The sequence below is a fragment of the Pinus tabuliformis genome, chromosome Q (genome assembly GCF_031772625.1).
Source record: "Pinus tabuliformis cultivar Carrire ecotype Pingquan chromosome Q, CPIR1, whole genome shotgun sequence".
Lineage (NCBI taxonomy): Eukaryota > Viridiplantae > Streptophyta > Pinopsida > Pinales > Pinaceae > Pinus > Pinus tabuliformis.
This window is the reverse complement of record NC_142296.1, coordinates 1,019,292,854-1,019,312,658: the sequence shown is the minus strand read 5'-3', so window position 1 is coordinate 1,019,312,658 and position 19,805 is coordinate 1,019,292,854. Positions and strand designations below refer to the sequence as shown.

The following is a 19,805-nucleotide window of genomic DNA, read 5'->3' as shown; positions in this document are numbered from 1 at the left end:
GATTTGAAATAATTCAACCTCCTTTGATGTAATTGTTAGGATTTCATTAGGATTATGAGGAGTATGAATAGCTTCCTCTTGTTGTGAAGATTTAGGATAAATAACTCAAAAGGAAAATTATGTAGTTTAGTAGTTGTTGATACATGAAAAACTTGGGAACACAGTTTATGTATTTTTTATTTCCAGACTTGAATACAGAGATACAGTGTTGGAGTCCATATTTATGTTTCAGATCCAGTAGTTGTCTTCATTTGAATTAGACTAAGGTGTGCTTGCAAAGTGTGGAGGGCCCCCACTATAGAGCTAGTACACTTTTCCTTGAATTCTCTTTTACAATTGCATAGATAGATATGATACTTAGAATTGTCATTCAATTAATATGTTGCAAGTTTATGAAATTGGAAATTGTTAATTGAAGAGATCCACATCTATTGTGAAAGAGTTTTGTAAGAAAACCTCAATTGATATTCATCTTGAAATTGACAATTGTGCTTGCTATTTCATGGTTTTTATCTCATAGCTTGATCTAGAGTTTACTGTTCATTGGTTGTGATTTGTAGTTGCAAAGCTCAATTGATAGTTTGTTGACTGAACCTTGTAAGAGGTTCCACTATTGTTGATCTCCAACACTACATACTTCATTCACTGTTTTGTGTGATGAGTAATTAGGACTATGTTTTCCAAATAGACAATTAGATTTGTTTCATTTAAGTAAATGCTTAAGTGTTAAAAAGACAAAGAGAAACGTCTTGTAAAAGAGCATTGGTAATTTTTCCACACTAAGCTATCATTTAGAAACTAAATCCTTCTAGATCTATATATACTAGATAGCACCTCTAAGTGTACCTACTCAGGTTGACAGAGAAATTGAAGCCTGATTTACATCAGTAAGTAAGGCCCAACATTTTGGTGTCGTTGCCGGGGAGGTGCAAACTAGGAAGATTTAAAAAAAAATCTTAAAATCTTAAATAAACAAAACAACAAAAACACAGATTTAGTTTTAATTCTTTAAGCCATGATTCTTTATGTCTAGATATAGGGATGAAAAAGGAAGATTCATAAAAACCCCCCACCAAACAACTAACCCTCCATTGGGAGAAGAAACTTTAGAGAGGATTGAGTACATAACACCAACTGGAAAAGTTACTGTGGAAAAACAAAGATCAGACCAGAGACTTACTCTCGTTGAAAGGAAAATCCTACTAGCTCATGAGGCAAAGAAAAGATATATAACTGAGACTTATACAGTAGGGAAACAAAAAGAGAGTAGTAAAAGAATCCAACAGCCTATCCTTGAACAAATTGTTCCTCAAGAATCAAAACAGAAAGAAGAGATAAAAACCTTAGACAAGTCACATATCACAATGGCTGAATGCAAAGGATCCAGAGGACCTACTGCAGAACAACTTAGAGAGTACGAGAGACAAGTGGAAGAAAGGAGAAGACAAAGAGAGCTTGAAGAAAAACAAGGAAATGATACTTTGTTTGGAGGGAATCAAAATCCACCAAAGGAAGAGGAATCAACATTTAAATTTCCAATTCAAGATAGAGGAGAGTACATGGATGAGGAAATTAAAATGAAAAATATCCCACCATCTGTATTACGAAACTTTTCTGGTATGGCATCTGAAGGCCTTGATTCATTTTTGTTTGAATTTGATATAGTATGCCGAAGCTATGGATATACTGATGATGCACATGGACTTCGAATTTTTCCTACCACATTAAAAGCAACAACACTTAGGTGGTTCATGGGATTAGGTGAACACATAGTCACTAATTAGGATAACATGAGAAAAATATTTTTGAAAAAGTATCAACCTTATTGTCGATCAAAAGACTCTAAAGATGACATCTTTAGAATGCATCAAAAAGAATATGAGACCTTAGAAGAATAATTGGAAAGATTTTCATACAATCTGCAAAAATCAAAACATAGAACCATGTTGTTTGTTCTTATTCGAACAATATTTCTTAAGGGCATCCGGGACGAATATCTAGATGACCCCAATCTCATGGGTAAAGGGGACATTTCTAATTTACCTTTAGAAGATATTGCTGACTTGTGTCAGAAGTACTCCAGAAGTAGAGCAAGAAATGGAAGAAGAACTACGACATCTAGAATCACTAAATCTGCCACAGGAAATATTACCAGAGCTGAACTAGGCAATCTATTTGAAGATTTTAAAACAGACCTCTTAAGCACTTTGGGAAATCAAATAGACACTCTGAAAGCAAAGAAAAGACAAGATGAACAAGAACAATTATTGTCTATATTTTGTCCTAAATGCTGAAAAAAACATGCTTTGAAAGAATGTCCATTAGATAATGTTTAGATCTGTGGGTTTTGTACAGAAAATCATGACACTAATGACTGCTCTAAGATGAAAGTTTTGCAGAGCTATAATTTGGAAGCTAATGCAGAGATGGAGAACTTATATTTTGTGGGAGCTCGAATACTAAGGCATCCAAGACCTCTAGGTATGTTTCAAAATCCAAATCCAGCAAATTATCAAATGCATGTTCAGAATTCTTTGAATGTACCTATGCCATGGCAATTTTTTTTTAATCAGCAATAGCAATCTTATCCACAATAGGGATGGAGAGGATATTCACATCCTCAACAATTTCCTCAACAACCACCTCAGCAATATCAACAGTCATTTTCAAACCCATATCCTCAACAATTTCAGCAACAATACTCTATGCCATATCCACCACAGTACACACATCAATACCCTCAGCAACCAACTACTTATCAACAGGAAAATCCTCAGCAAACCTTACCATCACTTTGAATACTAGAAGATATTCGAGCAAGTGAAAGTGATAGAAACCAGTTTATCTTGAGTGGGGAGCCTAGCCTCCCTAATTGGAAGGAAGTCATGGGAGACTTCAGATGGATAAATAGAGAGGCTTAGGACCTCAGTAAGATTCGGATTTTTATTGTAAAACTCGACTTTATTTCTGAGTTGCAAGACTTGTGACAGTTTTTGATGTAATCCATGGTTTTTATAATAAAGATGAGTTTTGTTTTGAGCCAGGACTGAGTTAACTCAGAGGGCTGAAGCTATTAGGTTAGGGCCCAACCCGAGCAACCAAAGCTCCTCTTTACTGTACATGTATTCTAGCCTAGATTTCTGGTTTTGTTCATTTGCTTAAGTAGATTCATGGTTTTTTGTTTTATTTGCTCAAGTAGCTTCATTTTCATTACAGTAGTATAGCATCGATTATTCATGGTTTTTTTGTTCATTTGCTTCAATAGCTGCATTTACTATAGTTTACTTCCATTTGTGCCTTCTTTTAGTTTACAGGTTAGCTAGGAGAAAAGATCACCATAAGGTTGTGCGCAGGTGTCTTGGCCTCATCTCCTCCCTCTAGGACCATGACTTGAGGAAGAGACCCTTCAGCAACCCCAAAAACACAGGTTTCTGGTTCTCGCATGAGCTATGGAGTTTGTTGTTCGATGCAGTTATTTGTTCACCCTCACTGGTTTTTCTATTGTTTTCCTTTGAAACCTCCTTCAGCATGTTCTTCATGCATCACTTCCTCGTTGTCTGATCCACAACAAACCTTCACAATCACCGTCCGATTCATTATTTTCTCCAACTTCTGCCTCGCGTGAAGTCTTCCACTTATTTTATGCGCTTTAAACCCCCACCATCGATCTGTCTCGCTTGATCCGACGGTTATCACGTTACCCGATCTCCATCGCTGATCAGCCCCACCTGATCCAACGGCTATCGCACAATCTCGCATAAATTATCGCACGACTGTTACCCGCCCGAGAGCACGCGAGAAAAGTGGTTTCTCGTGCTACGTGCCACGCAGTAAGGCTAATCACTTGAAATTTCATAATACCACTTACGACCTTGAGGGCGCGCAAGAAGCTACTTACCATCTTAGAAACCCGCTCCATCATTTCTGCATGTTTCTTTTTCCCGCAATACAGTCTCCACCATCCATCCTCCGGTTAATCTTGTCCATCCATCTAGTCACTTAAGCCTTCACGATAAGATCTCAGTCATTCATCGCTTTGTTACCCTATCTGTCCATCTCTTGACTTAACCTCCACGATAAGACCTCAGTCGTTCATCTTGTGCAATCACCCTGTTCATCCATCTAGTCACTTAAGCCTTAGTGATAAGATCTTTGCCATTCATCTTCTGTTCGTTGATCGATCCAACGGTCCCTATGCACTACTGCGTCCTTACATCCTCCTTTCATTAATTTCGACATCTGATTGCTCTTCCGCTTGAAAACTGAGTTAGCTTAGTTTCTTTGCTTACACCTTAGTATAGTTTAATGCTCTTTACCTCTGCAACTTAGATAGCAGCATTAGGTTAGTGATTGATTTAGCAATTTTGCTTAGCATAGTTGTTTAATTGGTTAATTAGGTTATGGTGTGGTTTAGCATTACATGTTGTTTTCTTCATTACTGCAGTAGAGTAGCTCTCTCTTAGAATAGATTTGCTCTTCTTCCATCAAAGAATTAAGCTTCTTCTGACCCTATAGAAGTTTGGCTTGGAACCCCTGGGGTCTCTTGCCAAATGAGTAGTGACAACAGGCAATACCTTCACTTTTACTTATGCATATAGCATTGTCACCTCCAATTTTGTACGAACCCTGGGTTGATAAGTAAATCTGGTAGCCCTGGGAGTTGCAGCATTCTTGTTGCAATACCTAGGCTCATTAGGGGGCAAAGAGGAGGTGGTCATGTAACTAGTAATCTTCAGCTGCAACACTTATTTTTTAGTGAATGGTTAGTAGTTGACTGTGTTATAGTTACGAGAGGTGTATGTACATTGTTGTTTCCACACATGTTTCTGGTAGGGTTGCGTCCTTTCATGTTTCAACACTCGTTATCACTGTGTTCAATAAATTTTGATTGTTGGGTTATAAGTTCTTCTACAGAGTGTCTATGGTTTCACGTAGGGTGTCAATGTTCTTCGTGTTATTCTTACATAATACGGGGCTCGATCCCTCTTTTGAATTGGTCATTGTCCTTCCCTCGATGACACCATAATCCCTCGACCCTACAAGAGTTTCTTTTAATTATCCAGTGTTGGTTTGCAAAGTGTGGTACAAGGGATCCTTTTCCATTTGTTATGAAAAAGTCTTAGGCCTCACTACCCCTTTGTTAATTGAAACATATCCCATCGTGATATAGCCTCGTCATCTTGGCACAAGGGTTTCTAGGTAGTTGAATCAGTTTACGGTTTTGGTAGTAAAGGGTTTTCGAGTAATTCATGTTCAACAACACATAATCCTCCAAAGTGTACTTGATGACTTGTTGGTTCAGGTAGCAGTGGGGTATCTCATTCCAGTCATCACCCATAAATTGTTAATTATTCTTATTGTGGTGTCTTATTATCCTAATGTGATTCGTAGCTAGATAGTTTAGTTTTCCCGAATGATCGTCTTATGGTTTTACTGCAGGTCTCAAGATCAAATGGTTCCTCATCAAAGACTACTTAGCGGTAGGGGTGGTGCTACAAGGGTATCCACATCCAGACATGCAGGCTATTCGTGTGGGAGTCTGTTACAAACTTCTTCGATTCCACTCCCATGGAGATGAGAAAGGAGATTCTAACTCTGGAAGCAAAGGAGTTTGGGGACTAGATGTATCATTATGAATCATAAATTGGTAGTAGTCATCTCAAATGGGTTCCTTATTCAAAAAAGTTGAGGAAGAGAAGATTTCATTTCCTTCACTCGATAACAATGCAACGTTAGATGGAGACACTAATTAGTATGGTAATTTGTGACAAATAGGTTGACAACTACAAACTCTTTGCTAGTTAGGAAGAGTTAAAGAGAATACTCAGGCACATCAAGTATGATCTGGATGATATAGTTGTAAACAACCCTCCCACATTTACCCACTTTAACTGGCCTTCTAGGGTAAAAATGAGTTAAGGGCTACTATGACATGACCCAACCTCCTAAGTACAGTTAAGGAAGTTGAGTCAACAACTGGAACTTTATTGACCTTCCTTAGGGGTTACAGGATACCCAAGAGCTAAACAACCATTCAAAGTGCCCCAACCCTGAGTTGGATTTCGTTTTTAGTGACCTGGTCCCACAACCACATGAATGACAAGCCCTCCATGCGGTTATAGGCCTCCAACCACATGCATAAGCCTGTAAGGGTGTGGTTATAGCCCAAACTTCTAATTTAGAGGGTGCGATCTCAGATTATGAGCCATCATTTCAGGCTAGCCTCCATACCACTGCCCAAAACTCAATGAGACTTTCTAGAATGTTAAATAACATCAGGACAAAGCCACTTATACAAAACTTAATCAAGGACTTGAACTAACTAGGCCTAACCATGAAAGTCATTTCGCCAAACATATGTGTAGAATTTATCACTGTAGATCAACAAATTATGCAATATACTAAAGCAAAATACTAGATCTACTTCTACAACAAACTTGTGGAAGCTTAATTGATTTTGAGCAAGATCAAATAGAACACATATAACTGAGAATTAGAAATAAATCACACATGAACACAGAAGAATACTCTGGGGAAAGCCTCAGCTAAAAACTCTGATCTCTGTAATATCATACAAGTGGAAATATGTCCAGATTACACAAAGCTTTAGCTCACAAGCTATCCAGCTCTGAGTACAATCCTACAATACATCTCACAGACTGAATAGACACAACATATGCCTTCCCTTAGCCCTCCAAACCTCCTATTTCCTAACGCAGTTTCTCCTAGGGTCCAATGCTACCACTTGTGTGAATGTTCCATTCACACAACTCATCAAACTCAAAAGTAACTGTGCAATCTCCAAGGAATGAATTCCTTCTGCATGCAAGAGATATCCTCCATGGAATATTCCTATAGATGATAGTACACTGTCCCATCATCTGATCTCAACTGGGTCTCTGACTGAACTGACATGCATGAGTTATTTATGAGAGAATATTCAGTTATATGAAGTGCAGCAGTTACATGCATGCATGCATTAACTAACTGAACTCACAATCAGTTCCACAAACTGTTGGAACTAATCTAACTGGACTTAATTCAAATAACTGAGCTAACTAATTACAACTCAAAGTACAACTCATTCTGATCTCCTTAATCAAGGGATAACTTCCTCAATCGATGGAGAAATTGTTGCATGTCTTCACATAGACTTCATGTTTGATTTCCTACAACTAATTAACTCAAGATGAATTAATTAATTATTTTACAAACAGCTGCTAAGATCAAATTCGAATTTTAATTCTCAATTTTAGTTGAGGGACTAACTAAAATTGAAATCTATCCCGAAATGCTATTCATAATAGTGCTATTTTTATCACTTCTATTTTTAGCATTTCTTGTTGTTATTTTCAACACTCCCTCTCAACAAGAAAGGGATTATCAATCACCCCAATCCTATCTCTGTGGAACTCGAACTTGCATTTTGACAATGCCTTAGTCAAAATATCTGCATCTTGTTCCTCAGTCGAAACATACAGCAACAACATGATCCTCTTCACCACATAGTCTCGAAGATGATGATACTGGATAACAATGTGCTTGGACCTATCATGAAATACTAGATTCTCAGAGATTTTGATACAACTCTGATTATCACAGTAGATCACAATTGGATCCATCCTCTGACCAAACAATCCCACTAGAATCTTCCGCATCCAAATGGCCTCGCATGATGCCTGACTAGCAGCCATGTATTCAGCCTCTGCTAAGCTAAGTGCAACTGACCTTTGTTTCCTGTTGTACCAGGAAACTGTAGCTGAACCAAGGTTGAAGATTCCTCCAAAAGTGCTCTTCCGGTCTGATGGACTCCCTGCCCAATCTGCATCTGTGAAGCCCTGAATCTTCACTCCCTTTGTCCATCTATACCACAATCCATACTGAGATGTGCCTCTAAGGTATCTCAGCACATGCTTCGCTGCCTTCCAAAACAGCTTGGTAGGTTGAACCATAGCTTGACTCAGCTAGTTCACCGCAAAGCATAAGTTTGGTCGTGTGTTCACTAGATACATCAGTGAACCCACAAGATGCTAATAAACAGTAGCAGCTACTACCTCACCTGAAGTAGCATCCTCCTTGCTCCAGTTACCAACTAGAGGAGTCTACATGGGCTTGCACTTCTCCATGTGGAACCGCCTGAGTATCTCATTGGCATACGTGCCTTGAGACACAAACACTTCCCCATCCTTCTGCCACACTTCCATGCCTAGAAAGTAGTGCATAAGACCCATGTCTTTCATTTCGAACTCTCTTGCAAGGTCCTCCTTGCAAGACTTGATCAACTGACCTTCACCTATCAAAATCAGATCATCAACATAAACAACAATGATTAATGGCTTACCTTCTACCATGATGTGGTAAAGGTTCACATCTGCTTCACTCTTGGTGAAGCCCAAACTGATGAAATAGTTTTCGATCCTGGTACCAAGTACGGGGCACTTGCTTCAACCCATACAAAGCACTCTTGAGTCGGCACACATGCGACTCATGATTGAAGGTCTCAAAACCTTCCGGCTGCTCAATGTACACCTCTTCCTCAATCTTCCCATTGAGGAACGCAGTCTTCACATCCATCTGATGTATCTTCCAACCCATCTGAGCTGATAGTGCCAACATCGATATGATAGATGAGTACCTTACTACAGGAGCAAAAGTCTCATCGTAGTCGATCCCCTCGACCTGTGAGAAACCACGGGCAACAAACCTTGCCTTATGTTTCTCAACACTGCCATCAGTTGCCTGATTTACCTTGTAAAGCCATCTGAAACTCACCACTGACTTGTCCTGAGGTCTTGGGACAACATCCCAAACACAATTATGAATGATGGAGTCATACTCCTCCACCATAGCATCAACCCAGACTAGTTGCTACACTGCCTCCTCAAATGAAGAAGGTTCAGACTCTACACACTCCCCAACGAGGGCCATGTAACTAGTGTACCGCTTGGGTGACCTTCTCTGTCTACGCTGAGAAGATGGTTGTCCCACAATCTCTCACACATCCAGCATCAACCTGTCAGCTTCCCTTGAGCGTTTCCACCCATCTCTAGATGACTCAGCATGAGTGGATTTATCCACTCCCAGATCCTCTGCATGCGGCTGCTCTTCATCTATCTAAGGCTCCTCCTCTTTAGGAACTGAAAGTTCCTCCTCTACATGCAACTTGAGCTCCCTCTCAAGTGATACTTGCATGGCTTTCTACTCGTCGAACTTCAGATCTCTGCATAGCACTGTCCTCTGATTGGTAGGCAGGAACACCCAATAGTTGTGGGGTATATCAGTGTACCCCATAAGTATCCCCAACTCAGCTGTTGGATCTAGCTTATTCCAGGAATCTTTGGTCACATGGAAATAAACCAGTGATCCAAAGATCTTGAAGTCACTGACATCTGGTTTCTTCCTGAAAAAGGCATCCATAGGTGTCTTCATTCCCAGTGTACGGTGTGGGCTTCTGTTCTGCAAGTATACTACTGTATTGCATGCCTCATCCCACAAATGAAGTGGTAGGCTTTGGTCATGCAACATCGCTCTAGCTTCTCCCACAATCGATCTATTCTTCCTTTCGGCCACCCCATTCTGCTGTGGGTTATGGGGTGTCGTCAACTCCCGTTTAATTCTTTCTACTACGCAGAATTCCTTAAACTGTTGGGAGACATACTCTCCACCATTGTCGCTACGCAAGGCCCTTATTTTCTTTCCAGATTATTTCTCTGCCAAGGCTTTAAACTCACAAAACCTTGAGAAGGTCTGATCCTTCTTCTGCATAAAGTAGATCCAACATCAACGAGAAAAATGATCAATAAAAATAACATAGTACCTTTGTTTAGCGGTGGAGGTTGTAGAGAATGGTCCACACACATCTGCATGAACTCACTCCAAGATTGCTCCAGCTCTACTGTCTCGATCCTGAAAGGAATATTTTGCATACTTACCCAAGGTACAACATTTGCATGTATCTATATGCTCTAGTTTTCCCTTGGGAAGTCCAGTAGAAATCTGTTGCATGATCTTCAAGGCTCCATGGTGCAAGTGGCCCAATCTTCTATGCCATAGCTCACCAACATCTTGGCTCTGCACTAACTCTGCTTTGAAACTCAATGCAGCACAGTCATCTACCTCTAGCTTGTAGATATTCTTTACTTGAATCCCAATTCTCTTGGTCTGTCCAGTGCCGATATACCTCACGAATACCTTTCCTTTACTAAATACTACATCATATCCTTTATCTTCTAGCATTGTGATGGACACAATATTCTTCTTCAGACCTGGTACATACTTTACATTAGTCAGGGTGAGAGGAGTTCCATGCTCCCTCTAAAACAAAATTGTACCTTCACCTGAAACACGGTACTTTCCATCATTGCCCATCTCAATCTGCATCTGGAGATCCTTCTCCTCCAAAGTACTGAACTGATTCTTTTCACCAATCATGTGGAGCGAAGCTCCACTATCCTGGTACCAAACACATCCCACCATGGATGAAACCATGCATGCGATGAGGGAGGAATCCAATTCGAACTGTGAGGCCAGTGCCTCACCATCTGATCCCTTCGAGGATCCCTTCTTGGATTTCTTTTGTGGACAATTCGTAGCATAATGGCCCACCTCATGACAATGAAAGCATCTCACTTTCGATTTGTCAATCTTCTTCCCACCATGGGAAGAACTGGATTGGTAATGGGACACCTTCCCTTTCCTTTTCCTCGCCTTACTTGCTAAGGCTAGATTTTCTTCATCATCTTGTTTTGATGAAGATCCATCTCTGGTGCTTCTTCTTATCTCCTCTTGCATTATATCTTACCAAAGTTATTCCCAATCTGGCAATTTCTCTCTTCCATTTACTGAGTCTTAGTAGCTATGCCAGCTCTTAGGAAGATAGAGGAGAGCAAGACTCACCATGTCATCATCGGTTGTCGTGATCCCTACACTTCCAAGCTCATCCCTGCAGGTGGTGAGCTTGTTCAAATATGTAGAGATCATGTCGCCCTTTTCACACTTGATTTTCCGAAGCTTTTCTTTCAATGCCAGCTTCCTCTAATCGTTGTTGTTCTGATATAGATCTTTCAATGTTTTTTACATTGAAAACAGTGTCTCCTTCCCATGGAGACTCGAGACTATGTGGTCTCGAACTCCCTCTAGAAGGATTCTCTTCGCTCTAGCCACACATTTCTTCCATTCCGCTAATTCTGTAGCATTAGCTGCTGCCGGCTTGGGGACTTCTTGACCAATGAAGTCCTTTAGACCGTTTTCCTCTAATACTACTTCCATGTGATCCTTCCGACTATATAATTCGAGCTGCCATCAAGGGCATACTCGAGTTTTAAACCATTGAATGCCATTGGTGAATTTTGGGATGTGATAAGAATTTGAATTCTATAATCAAGAACTTCAACCTTCGAACTTCTCCTTTCTTTGTATATTGTTCTTCGATTTGATCACCTTTTCTCCGATACCATGTAGAATTGATCATTGTAGATCAATAGATTATGCAATATACTAAAGCAAAATACTAGATCTACTTCTACAACAAAATTGCAGAAGCTTAATCGATTTTGAGCAAGATCAAATAAAACACATATAAGTGAGAATGAGAAAGCAATCATACATGAACATAGAAGAATACTCTGGGGAAAGCCTCAGCTAAAAACCCTGATCTCTGTAATATCATACAACTGGAAATATGTCTAGATTACACAAAGCTTTAGCTCACAAGCTATCCAACTCTCAGTACAATCCTACAATACAGCTCATAGACTAAATAGACACAACATATTCCTTCCCTCAGCCCTCCAAGCCTCCTATTTCCTTGTGCAGTTTCTCCTGGGGTTCAATGCTGCCACATGTGTGAATGTTCCATTCACACAACTCATCAAACTGAAAAGTAACTGCGCAATCTCCAAGGAATGAATTCCTTCTGCATGCAAGAGATATCCTCCATGGAATATTCCTCCAACTGATAGTACATTGTCTCATCATTTGATCTCAACTGGGTCTCTGACTGAACTGACATACATGAGTTATTTATGAGATAATATTTAGTTATCTGAAGTGCAGTAGTTACATGCATGCATGCATTAACTAACTGAACTCACATTGAGTTCCACAAACTGTTGGAACTAATCTAACTGGACTTAACTTAGATAACTGAGCTAACTAATTACAACTCATCATGATCTCTTTAATCAAGGGATAACTTCCTCAATCAATGGAGAAAGTGTTGCATGTCTTCACATAGACTTCATGTTTGATTTCCTACAACTAATTAACTCAAGATGAATTAATTAATTATTTTACAAACCACTGCTAAGATCAAATTTTAATTTTAATTCTCAATTCTAGTTCAGGGACTAACTAAAATTGGAATGTATCTTGAAATTCTATTTATAGCAGTGCTATTTATAACAGTGCTATTTTTAGCACTTCTATTTTTAGCATTTCTTGTTGCTATTTTCAACAATGTGGTGAACATGTAATCTACAGGTCATGAATGCATATTTGAACATAGGCATCTGAAACTTATGTGAGAATCACCAAGAAGGTCTAATGCCCTCTCATAATAGCTACAATAACATTTGCATTCATTAACCACTCAACAACTAATCAAAACATATCAAGAGCCATAACTAGAACCTGTTATCGAACCATGATTATAACCAACATATAACCAGGATAATAACCATTATAGAACAACCATCAAAGCCACATAATAACAAGTACAAGTATTCATAGAATACAATAGGAAAAGAGCTCTTATTAACCTGTGCAAAAGCCAACCATGTCAGGGACTTCCATGTACCACCCAACCACAGATTGAGCTGAACTAAATGTTTCTTTCATCCAATAACCCCCATGCCATATTCCAAGCATTAATGTGGGATCTAAAGACATAAAAAACCAGGGCTTCCCGGAGATTAAACCATCTCCACCCTTATTAGGGGAATTTTGAGGTCTAAAATGGACCTCCTAAGGAAATTATAAAATAATTGTGGAAATAATAAAATAAGATTATATTACATCATCGAATTTTAGAGGGAAAAAAGAAAAAACTATTTTCTTCAACTCGTATTTTCAACTTATCTCCCTATGGGTTTACACAAATTTCAAGTGGGAACACTTGTTGGATACAGAATTTGATTCCTCATCCAATCAGTACCCATGTTGCATACTTTCAATGGACCCTTTACATGAAAATGAGAAATACATGAAAAGCATGATCACAATCATGTTTTTTCATGTATTTCTCATTTTTTTGTGTAGCAAGGCCCATCGAAAGTATGCAACATGGGTACTCTTTGGATGAGGAATTAAATTTTCATCCAACGAGTACTCCTGCTTGAAATTAAAGTAAAACATTCTTGAGATAAGTTGAAAACGCGAGTTGAAAAAGTAGTTTTATTATTTTATTATTTTTTAATCTTTTTACTTTTTTACTCCAAAAATGTTGAATCATCCTCCATGGTTGACATAATCATCTTGAATCCTATTGGTTCTTATAAAATTTATTTTGGTTGTACATTTTTCTTAGGAGGTCCATTTTAGACCTCAAAATTCCTCTAATGCATGCTCCCACGATCTTTCCAAAATTGGTCAAGAGATCACATAAGAAAATAAAACATAAACAATCAGGGCTTCCCAGAGATTAAACCACCTCCACCCTCAGGTTACTACAATCCTACCAAAACCAATCAAGAGATTACAATTCCCAAAACAAGCTTGGATGCCTCAGAATTTCTTCACCAATACCTTAAGGAATTTTCTTGTCTCCACCCACCTCTTGAGGGCTTCCCAGAGTTTAAACACCTCGACCCCCAATCCTTGGGAATTTTCCTGAGATTGCCTCATCCGATTCCAAATCTTCTGGCAAGGCAAGGCTGAAACCACTATCACACCCAAAAAAACCCATGCCAATGGCAACAAGAGAACCAAATACACAAACATATGTACCATGCATTCACAAACCTGTTAGGAAATCACACATGAAACTTGTTACTTGCAAGTCTTCCTATTGAAGCTACTTGATCCAACCTTCCTTGCTTCTCCTTTGCTCTCCTTGTCCTTCCTTTGGCTTCCTTTTCTTTCCTTTGCGTTCCTTTTCCAATGTTAGAGTGCTCCAAGAATGCTCTAAGTGTGCAATAGTATGAGAGAATAGAGAGAGCTCCATAATTTAACTGACAAAAGGTTGTGAACTGATCCTCAAAAGCCCTTTTATCATCTAGGCCTCTATTTTCTTCAATTTCCTTTATTTTCCTTCCATTTTTCCTTTCATGCAAACCTATGACCCTTCATCTCCCTTTTCTCATATTTTCCTTTATTTTCTTAAATAAAATGCCAATTAATGCCTCTTTGCCTTTACCAATTTCCTTAGCCATAATAAACAACAAGTGATGCCCACTAGGATGTGTTTTCCCAACATTCAACTTGGAAAACATGTCCCATGTGTTGGAAATACTGAGAGGGGGGGGTGAATTAGTATTTCTTTTCAATTGTTATTTTACCAGTTAAAACATTTATATTCAAAACACAAGATGAACAACAAGAATAAATGCTTTTATTAATATAATATTTGCAATAAAATAGATACAATATATATATGGTTCCAATCTGTTGCCAAACACCAACTTGGACTTTTGTGAGGCTCAAACCTCCAAAGCACCAACTTTGTTTTGTCAAGGCACCAACCTTGGACTTAGGAGCACCAACTCCCAAGACACCAATCCTTCCAATTCTGACGTACCCACCTCAAGGACACCAATCCTTCCAATTCTAAGTCTCCAACCCCAAGGGATCCGACCCAATCTTGTCAAGGCATGTTTGATAGTGATTCTCTGCTCCTAAAACTCTTCTTTACTGAATTCTATATGTTTACAGCTTCACTGTAATCTCCATGCTACAGCATCAATGGCAACCAATCTTCATATGAAGAAGTCTTTACAACTCTTAATACTATCCACACAGGGTCTACAAAATTTATCTCATGATGATATCAAATAGCCATCATGATCTCTAATAAGTCTCCACACATCTTTAGTGAGTCTACTATTAGCTGCACTAATCTCTGCACAAGAACCAACTCTCTGTTTCAAGCCTATGTTCTCACTGTCATGTGAATGCTTACAGCGTGACTACTGTGCACTGTTCTTGCTATTGCAATCTCTTACTTCCTAGAAATACATTCACATATGCTTCAATACTGGTGCTAGCTATTGTTCCCTTCAAGCGATATCAAATGAAACTTTATTTATCTTTTCACAAAATTGTTCTTCAGGCTATGTTATGTACCTAATTAATTCATCGTTGGTCCGAGCCTTTCACAGGTTAGCACGATCAATAGAGTTTCTCATCCGTCGACTTCATCCTGTCCTGCTGGACCTTCAGTTTCCTCCTGTCCTGCTGGACCTTCAGCCCTTTTCTATCTTGCTGGACCTACAGCTTGCTCCTTTCTTCCAGTTCGCCAACAACCACTCATAAAGGCAATTCTCTGTTTTCTTATACTGATACACCTAACCTTTGGCTTCCCTTTTGCTCGCTTGAACTTCCACTTCCTCTGTGCTCACTCGACCTTTTGGCTTCCTCCTTTGATCACTTGATCTTTGGCTTCCCAATCTTTGGCTTCCTCTGTCTCTTCATGTTCACCAATGCTCACAGGACACGTTAATTCAGAAGAGAGGCCAAATTACAATAGAGTTACATATTAAAAAAATATCAAAGAGGCCCTTTTTAATATTCATCCCTTTTTAATATTTATACAATAGACTTCATTATTTACGGAGGATTTCATAGGAGAGGTTGTACCAACAGGGAGGTCCCACATGCCACGTCACTATCTCAATCGCAATCGGAGCTTTAATATGACAAGGCCTTAAGCCTTTAAACCCGGGACCATACAACATATCGGAATACAAGGATGCACAGGAAATACATGGAAAACCCCGCTCTGAAACACTTAGCCGGACTTCAAATATTTATACACCCGGACCTATATATCGTCGGGTCCGTATGTATATATCGCAATTGGCAGTTTATATCATTACACTCCTTCAAGACTTGCGTTAAATGATGCGACACAACCTCCACCGTCCGATCAAGTCCCTTATCTGACGGTCAGCTCCTCGCCTGATCAATAAAGTTGCTCAGTTCCTCCATCGTAGATCAAACCTCCAGTTGATCTGGCGACCGATAGCGATTTTGGGCGCACAAACTGCACGACCCTTAATCAAATTCCGGACCCGATGGAAATTATAAATCGCCAATGTAAAAAAGTTCGGGTCCGACCTCTCGCTTAACACCTGTTCACTTTTTTAACCCGAAATCCGTCGGATGATGAGGCCCGAGTGTTCTACGGCTTGCAGGATTACACTAGCGCGCAGGTTAGTCAATAAAATCAACGGTGTAGGATGACTATGGTAAGTCACTTTTGCTTTAGGAGCTAACTCTTCCAACCCTCCGTGGTTGTAAATATAACGACAAAGGATTTTAAAACAATCACACTGAGACTAATTCTATCAACCAAACATAAATTCAAATTACCTTTATAAATTCAGTCGAACTAGAATTGATGATAAACAGAGGATTACGGAGGAATGCACACCTCCGGGATTGACCAATTTACAGTGGAAATACACAGAGCTTAAGTTTCTGCAATTTTATTCATATAAGGCCAGACAAGCCAAATCAATTCCAATCAGTCCAAATCCCCGTTTCATCATTCGAATACACTCCACTCCAAGATGAACTCTTCCGATATGCTTCTCTTGATAGCTCCTGTGACTTTCGATATTCTCTGCTCTAATATTCTGCAATACTCCTCTAATGTGTTCCTCTTCTGATGGCTTCCCTGATGGATTTTCTCCTTGGCTTCTTGCTCCTGTTTCTTCATGGATCCGCTCTGCTTGGCTTCACATCATTGTTTACTCATCCAGAATATTGCCATATTGAGATACTCCTATTGCTTCATGGATCTGCTCTACTTGGCTTCACATCATTGTTTACAGTCCAAAATATTGCCATATTGACATCAATGAAAACCTAGATTAACACCATGACATGGGTCAATTTTTCCTTTCATGCAAAATTGTGACCCTTCATCCCCATTTTCTCCTATTTTCCTTTATTTTCATAAATAAAATTCCAATTAATGCCTCTTTGCCTTTACCAATTTCCTTAGCCATAACAAACAACAAGTGATGCCCAATAGGATGTTTTTTCCCAACATTCAACTTGGAATACATGTCCCATGACATTGATCTTATTTTGCCTTAATAAATTTTATTACATGAACTTTTAACCCACAGTTGTTCCTGTTAAAAATAGCAACAAGAAATTCCAATTTAATTTGTCCTTGAATTAAATTGTGAATTAAATCAAAATTCTATTCTCAAACAACTTGTAATAGTTAATTAAGTTAAATTGACTTAATTTACTTAGGAAATTTTTGTTGGAAGTCTATCTGGAGTCATGTAGAGTGATCGCTAAATCTTAGGGGCCCAGGTTGAGTTCTTTTGAGTTGTAATTAGATAAATCAGTCTAACTGAGTTTTAGTCAGTTAAACTAGTTCTAACTATTGGAGGAACTAGTACAGGTCTAATAGTGGAGTAGTGCACTAGTGCATCACCAGTACCACACCAGTTAACTGAAGATTCACTCACAAATAAATCATGCATGTTAGTTCAGAGGAAGACCCAGTTTAGATTAGAGTTTAGGGACAATGTACTATCAATTGTATAATTTTCCGAGTTGTACAGATGGTGCATGAAATCAATTGAGGGCCTATGGATGGATTGCACAGTCATGGGTGGATAATTTCCTAATTAAATATGGGCTAATTCTCTCAGGAATTGCGCAAGGAAGTAGGGACTTGGCAGGCATTAGAATTTGCTAAGTGTTGGCTTGTGAAGCAGAGAGATAGATTGTACTAGTGCAGGAATTGTTCGGGTTGAAAAAGCATTGTATTTTCTTCTCAAATCTTCTGGCTAATGCAATATAGAAAGTTGGGATTTTTAACAGTTTCTTTCCCTAGAGAAATATTGTGTTATATGCGATTGACATTTTTCCTTTTCTACTTATTGTTTTCATCAATCAATTTTGGTTTTTGCTGAAGAGTAGAGTAGATTCTTGTATTTTTTTTAGCATATCACATAAGTTGTTGAATCTACAGTAAAAATCTACATGGTATCAGAGCTTAAGACAATATAGAAGACGAGAGTTTGAGTTTGTTGTGCAGGTGAAAATCGAATTTGCAAGTTCATACTTCAGAGCAACAATATGTCATTCTATGGTTTGCGACTTGAGTATGCCTTGGAGGGAAACTCGAATTTCATAGCTTGTAAGGACACGATGGAGAGAGTGCTAGAAGACAATGACCTCAAGGAATTCATAGATCATGACATTCCTAAGCCTCCAGCATCGGATGTTAAAGATTTGGTTGAATGGAGAAAGTGTGTGGAAAAAGCGAGAAGAATTATCCCAGAAGGAGTTTGAGACCACATTGTCTCGAGTCTCCACGGTAATGATACTCCATACTCAATATGGAAGGCATTGATAGATCTATTTAAAAATATAAGTGACCATAGGAAGTTGGAATTGAAGGAAAAACTCAGAAAGATCAAGATGGAGAAGGGCAACTCAATTTCGAAGTACTTGACCAAGTTCACCCATTGTCGGGATGAGCTTGGAAGTGTCAGGATTATTGTTGCCGAAGAAGATATGGTGAGCCTAGCTCTTCTAGGAATTCCCAAGTGTTGGCATAGTTACCAAGACTCAATTAATGGGAGGGAGAAGCTACCAGATTTGGAGCGACTGTGATCAGATTTGGTATAGGAAGAGATTTGAAGGAACACGATAGATGGATCCTCATCAATGATTGATGATGAGGAGAATTATGCCTTAGCAAGTAAGAAAAATAAATGGAAGGGGAAGGCATTCCATTCCAAATTAGATTCTTCTCAGGGTGGATAGAAGAAGGACATGTCAAAAGCAAGTGCTTTCATTGTCACGAGCTGGGACATTTTGCCACAAAGTGTCCACTGAAGAACGTCGGTAAGAAACCCTCAGGAGGAGTGGCAGGTGAAGCTCTTGCTTCACAGTTCGAACTGGACTTTACCCTCATCGCTTGTATGGTGTCATCGATGATGGGTAGTGTATGGTACCTGGATAGTGGAGCTTCTTTCCGCATGACTGGTAACAAATAGATCTTCAATAACTTAGAGGAGAAGGATCTCTAGATGCATATCAAGATAGGTGATGACGGGAGGTATGGTGCTACTAGGATTGGTATAGTTACCTTTCAGAGGGAGTTAGGTTATCTCCTCACTTTGTGGGATGTTATGTATGTTCCTGGTTTGAAGAAGAACTTGGTATCTGTTGCCATGTTGGAGGATAGAGGCTATGATGTGATATTTAGTAAGGGGAAGGCATTCCTTCGTCACATAAACACATGATAGGTGAAGAGGATAGGGGTTTGAGTGAAGAATCTCTACAAGTTGGAGGTAGAATACTGTGTTGCCTTGAGCACGAAAGCAGAGAGGGTGTAGAGCTGAGACATCAACGAGTTGTAGCACAGGAGGTTGGGTCACTTGCATCATGGTGCTTTGAAAATCATGCAACAAATTTCTACCAGTCTTCCAAGGGTACACTTGAGAAGGTTGACACATGCAAAGGGTGTACATTGGGAAAGTACACCAAGGCTTCCTTTCATGACAAAGACAGTCGATCATAGGTGATCCTCGATCAATTCCACTCAGATGTGTGTACACCATTCTCAACGGAATCCATGACCAACCACAGGTATTATGTTATATTTGTTGATG

The 19,805-nt window shown here is 39.2% G+C and overlaps 1 protein-coding gene across 1 annotated transcript in view; it reads right to left on the bottom strand.

Annotated features, from left to right (window-relative positions):
* Window positions 1-2,565: 2,565 nt before the first annotated feature.
* Window positions 2,566-19,805, bottom strand: part of LOC149222957 (uncharacterized) — a 42,754-nt gene continuing 25,514 nt past the window's right edge. The window contains exon 3 of the mRNA XM_089387735.1: window positions 2,566-2,703. Within this exon, the coding sequence (XP_089243861.1) occupies window positions 2,566-2,703 (138 nt within the window). The remainder of the gene's footprint in view (window positions 2,704-19,805) is intronic.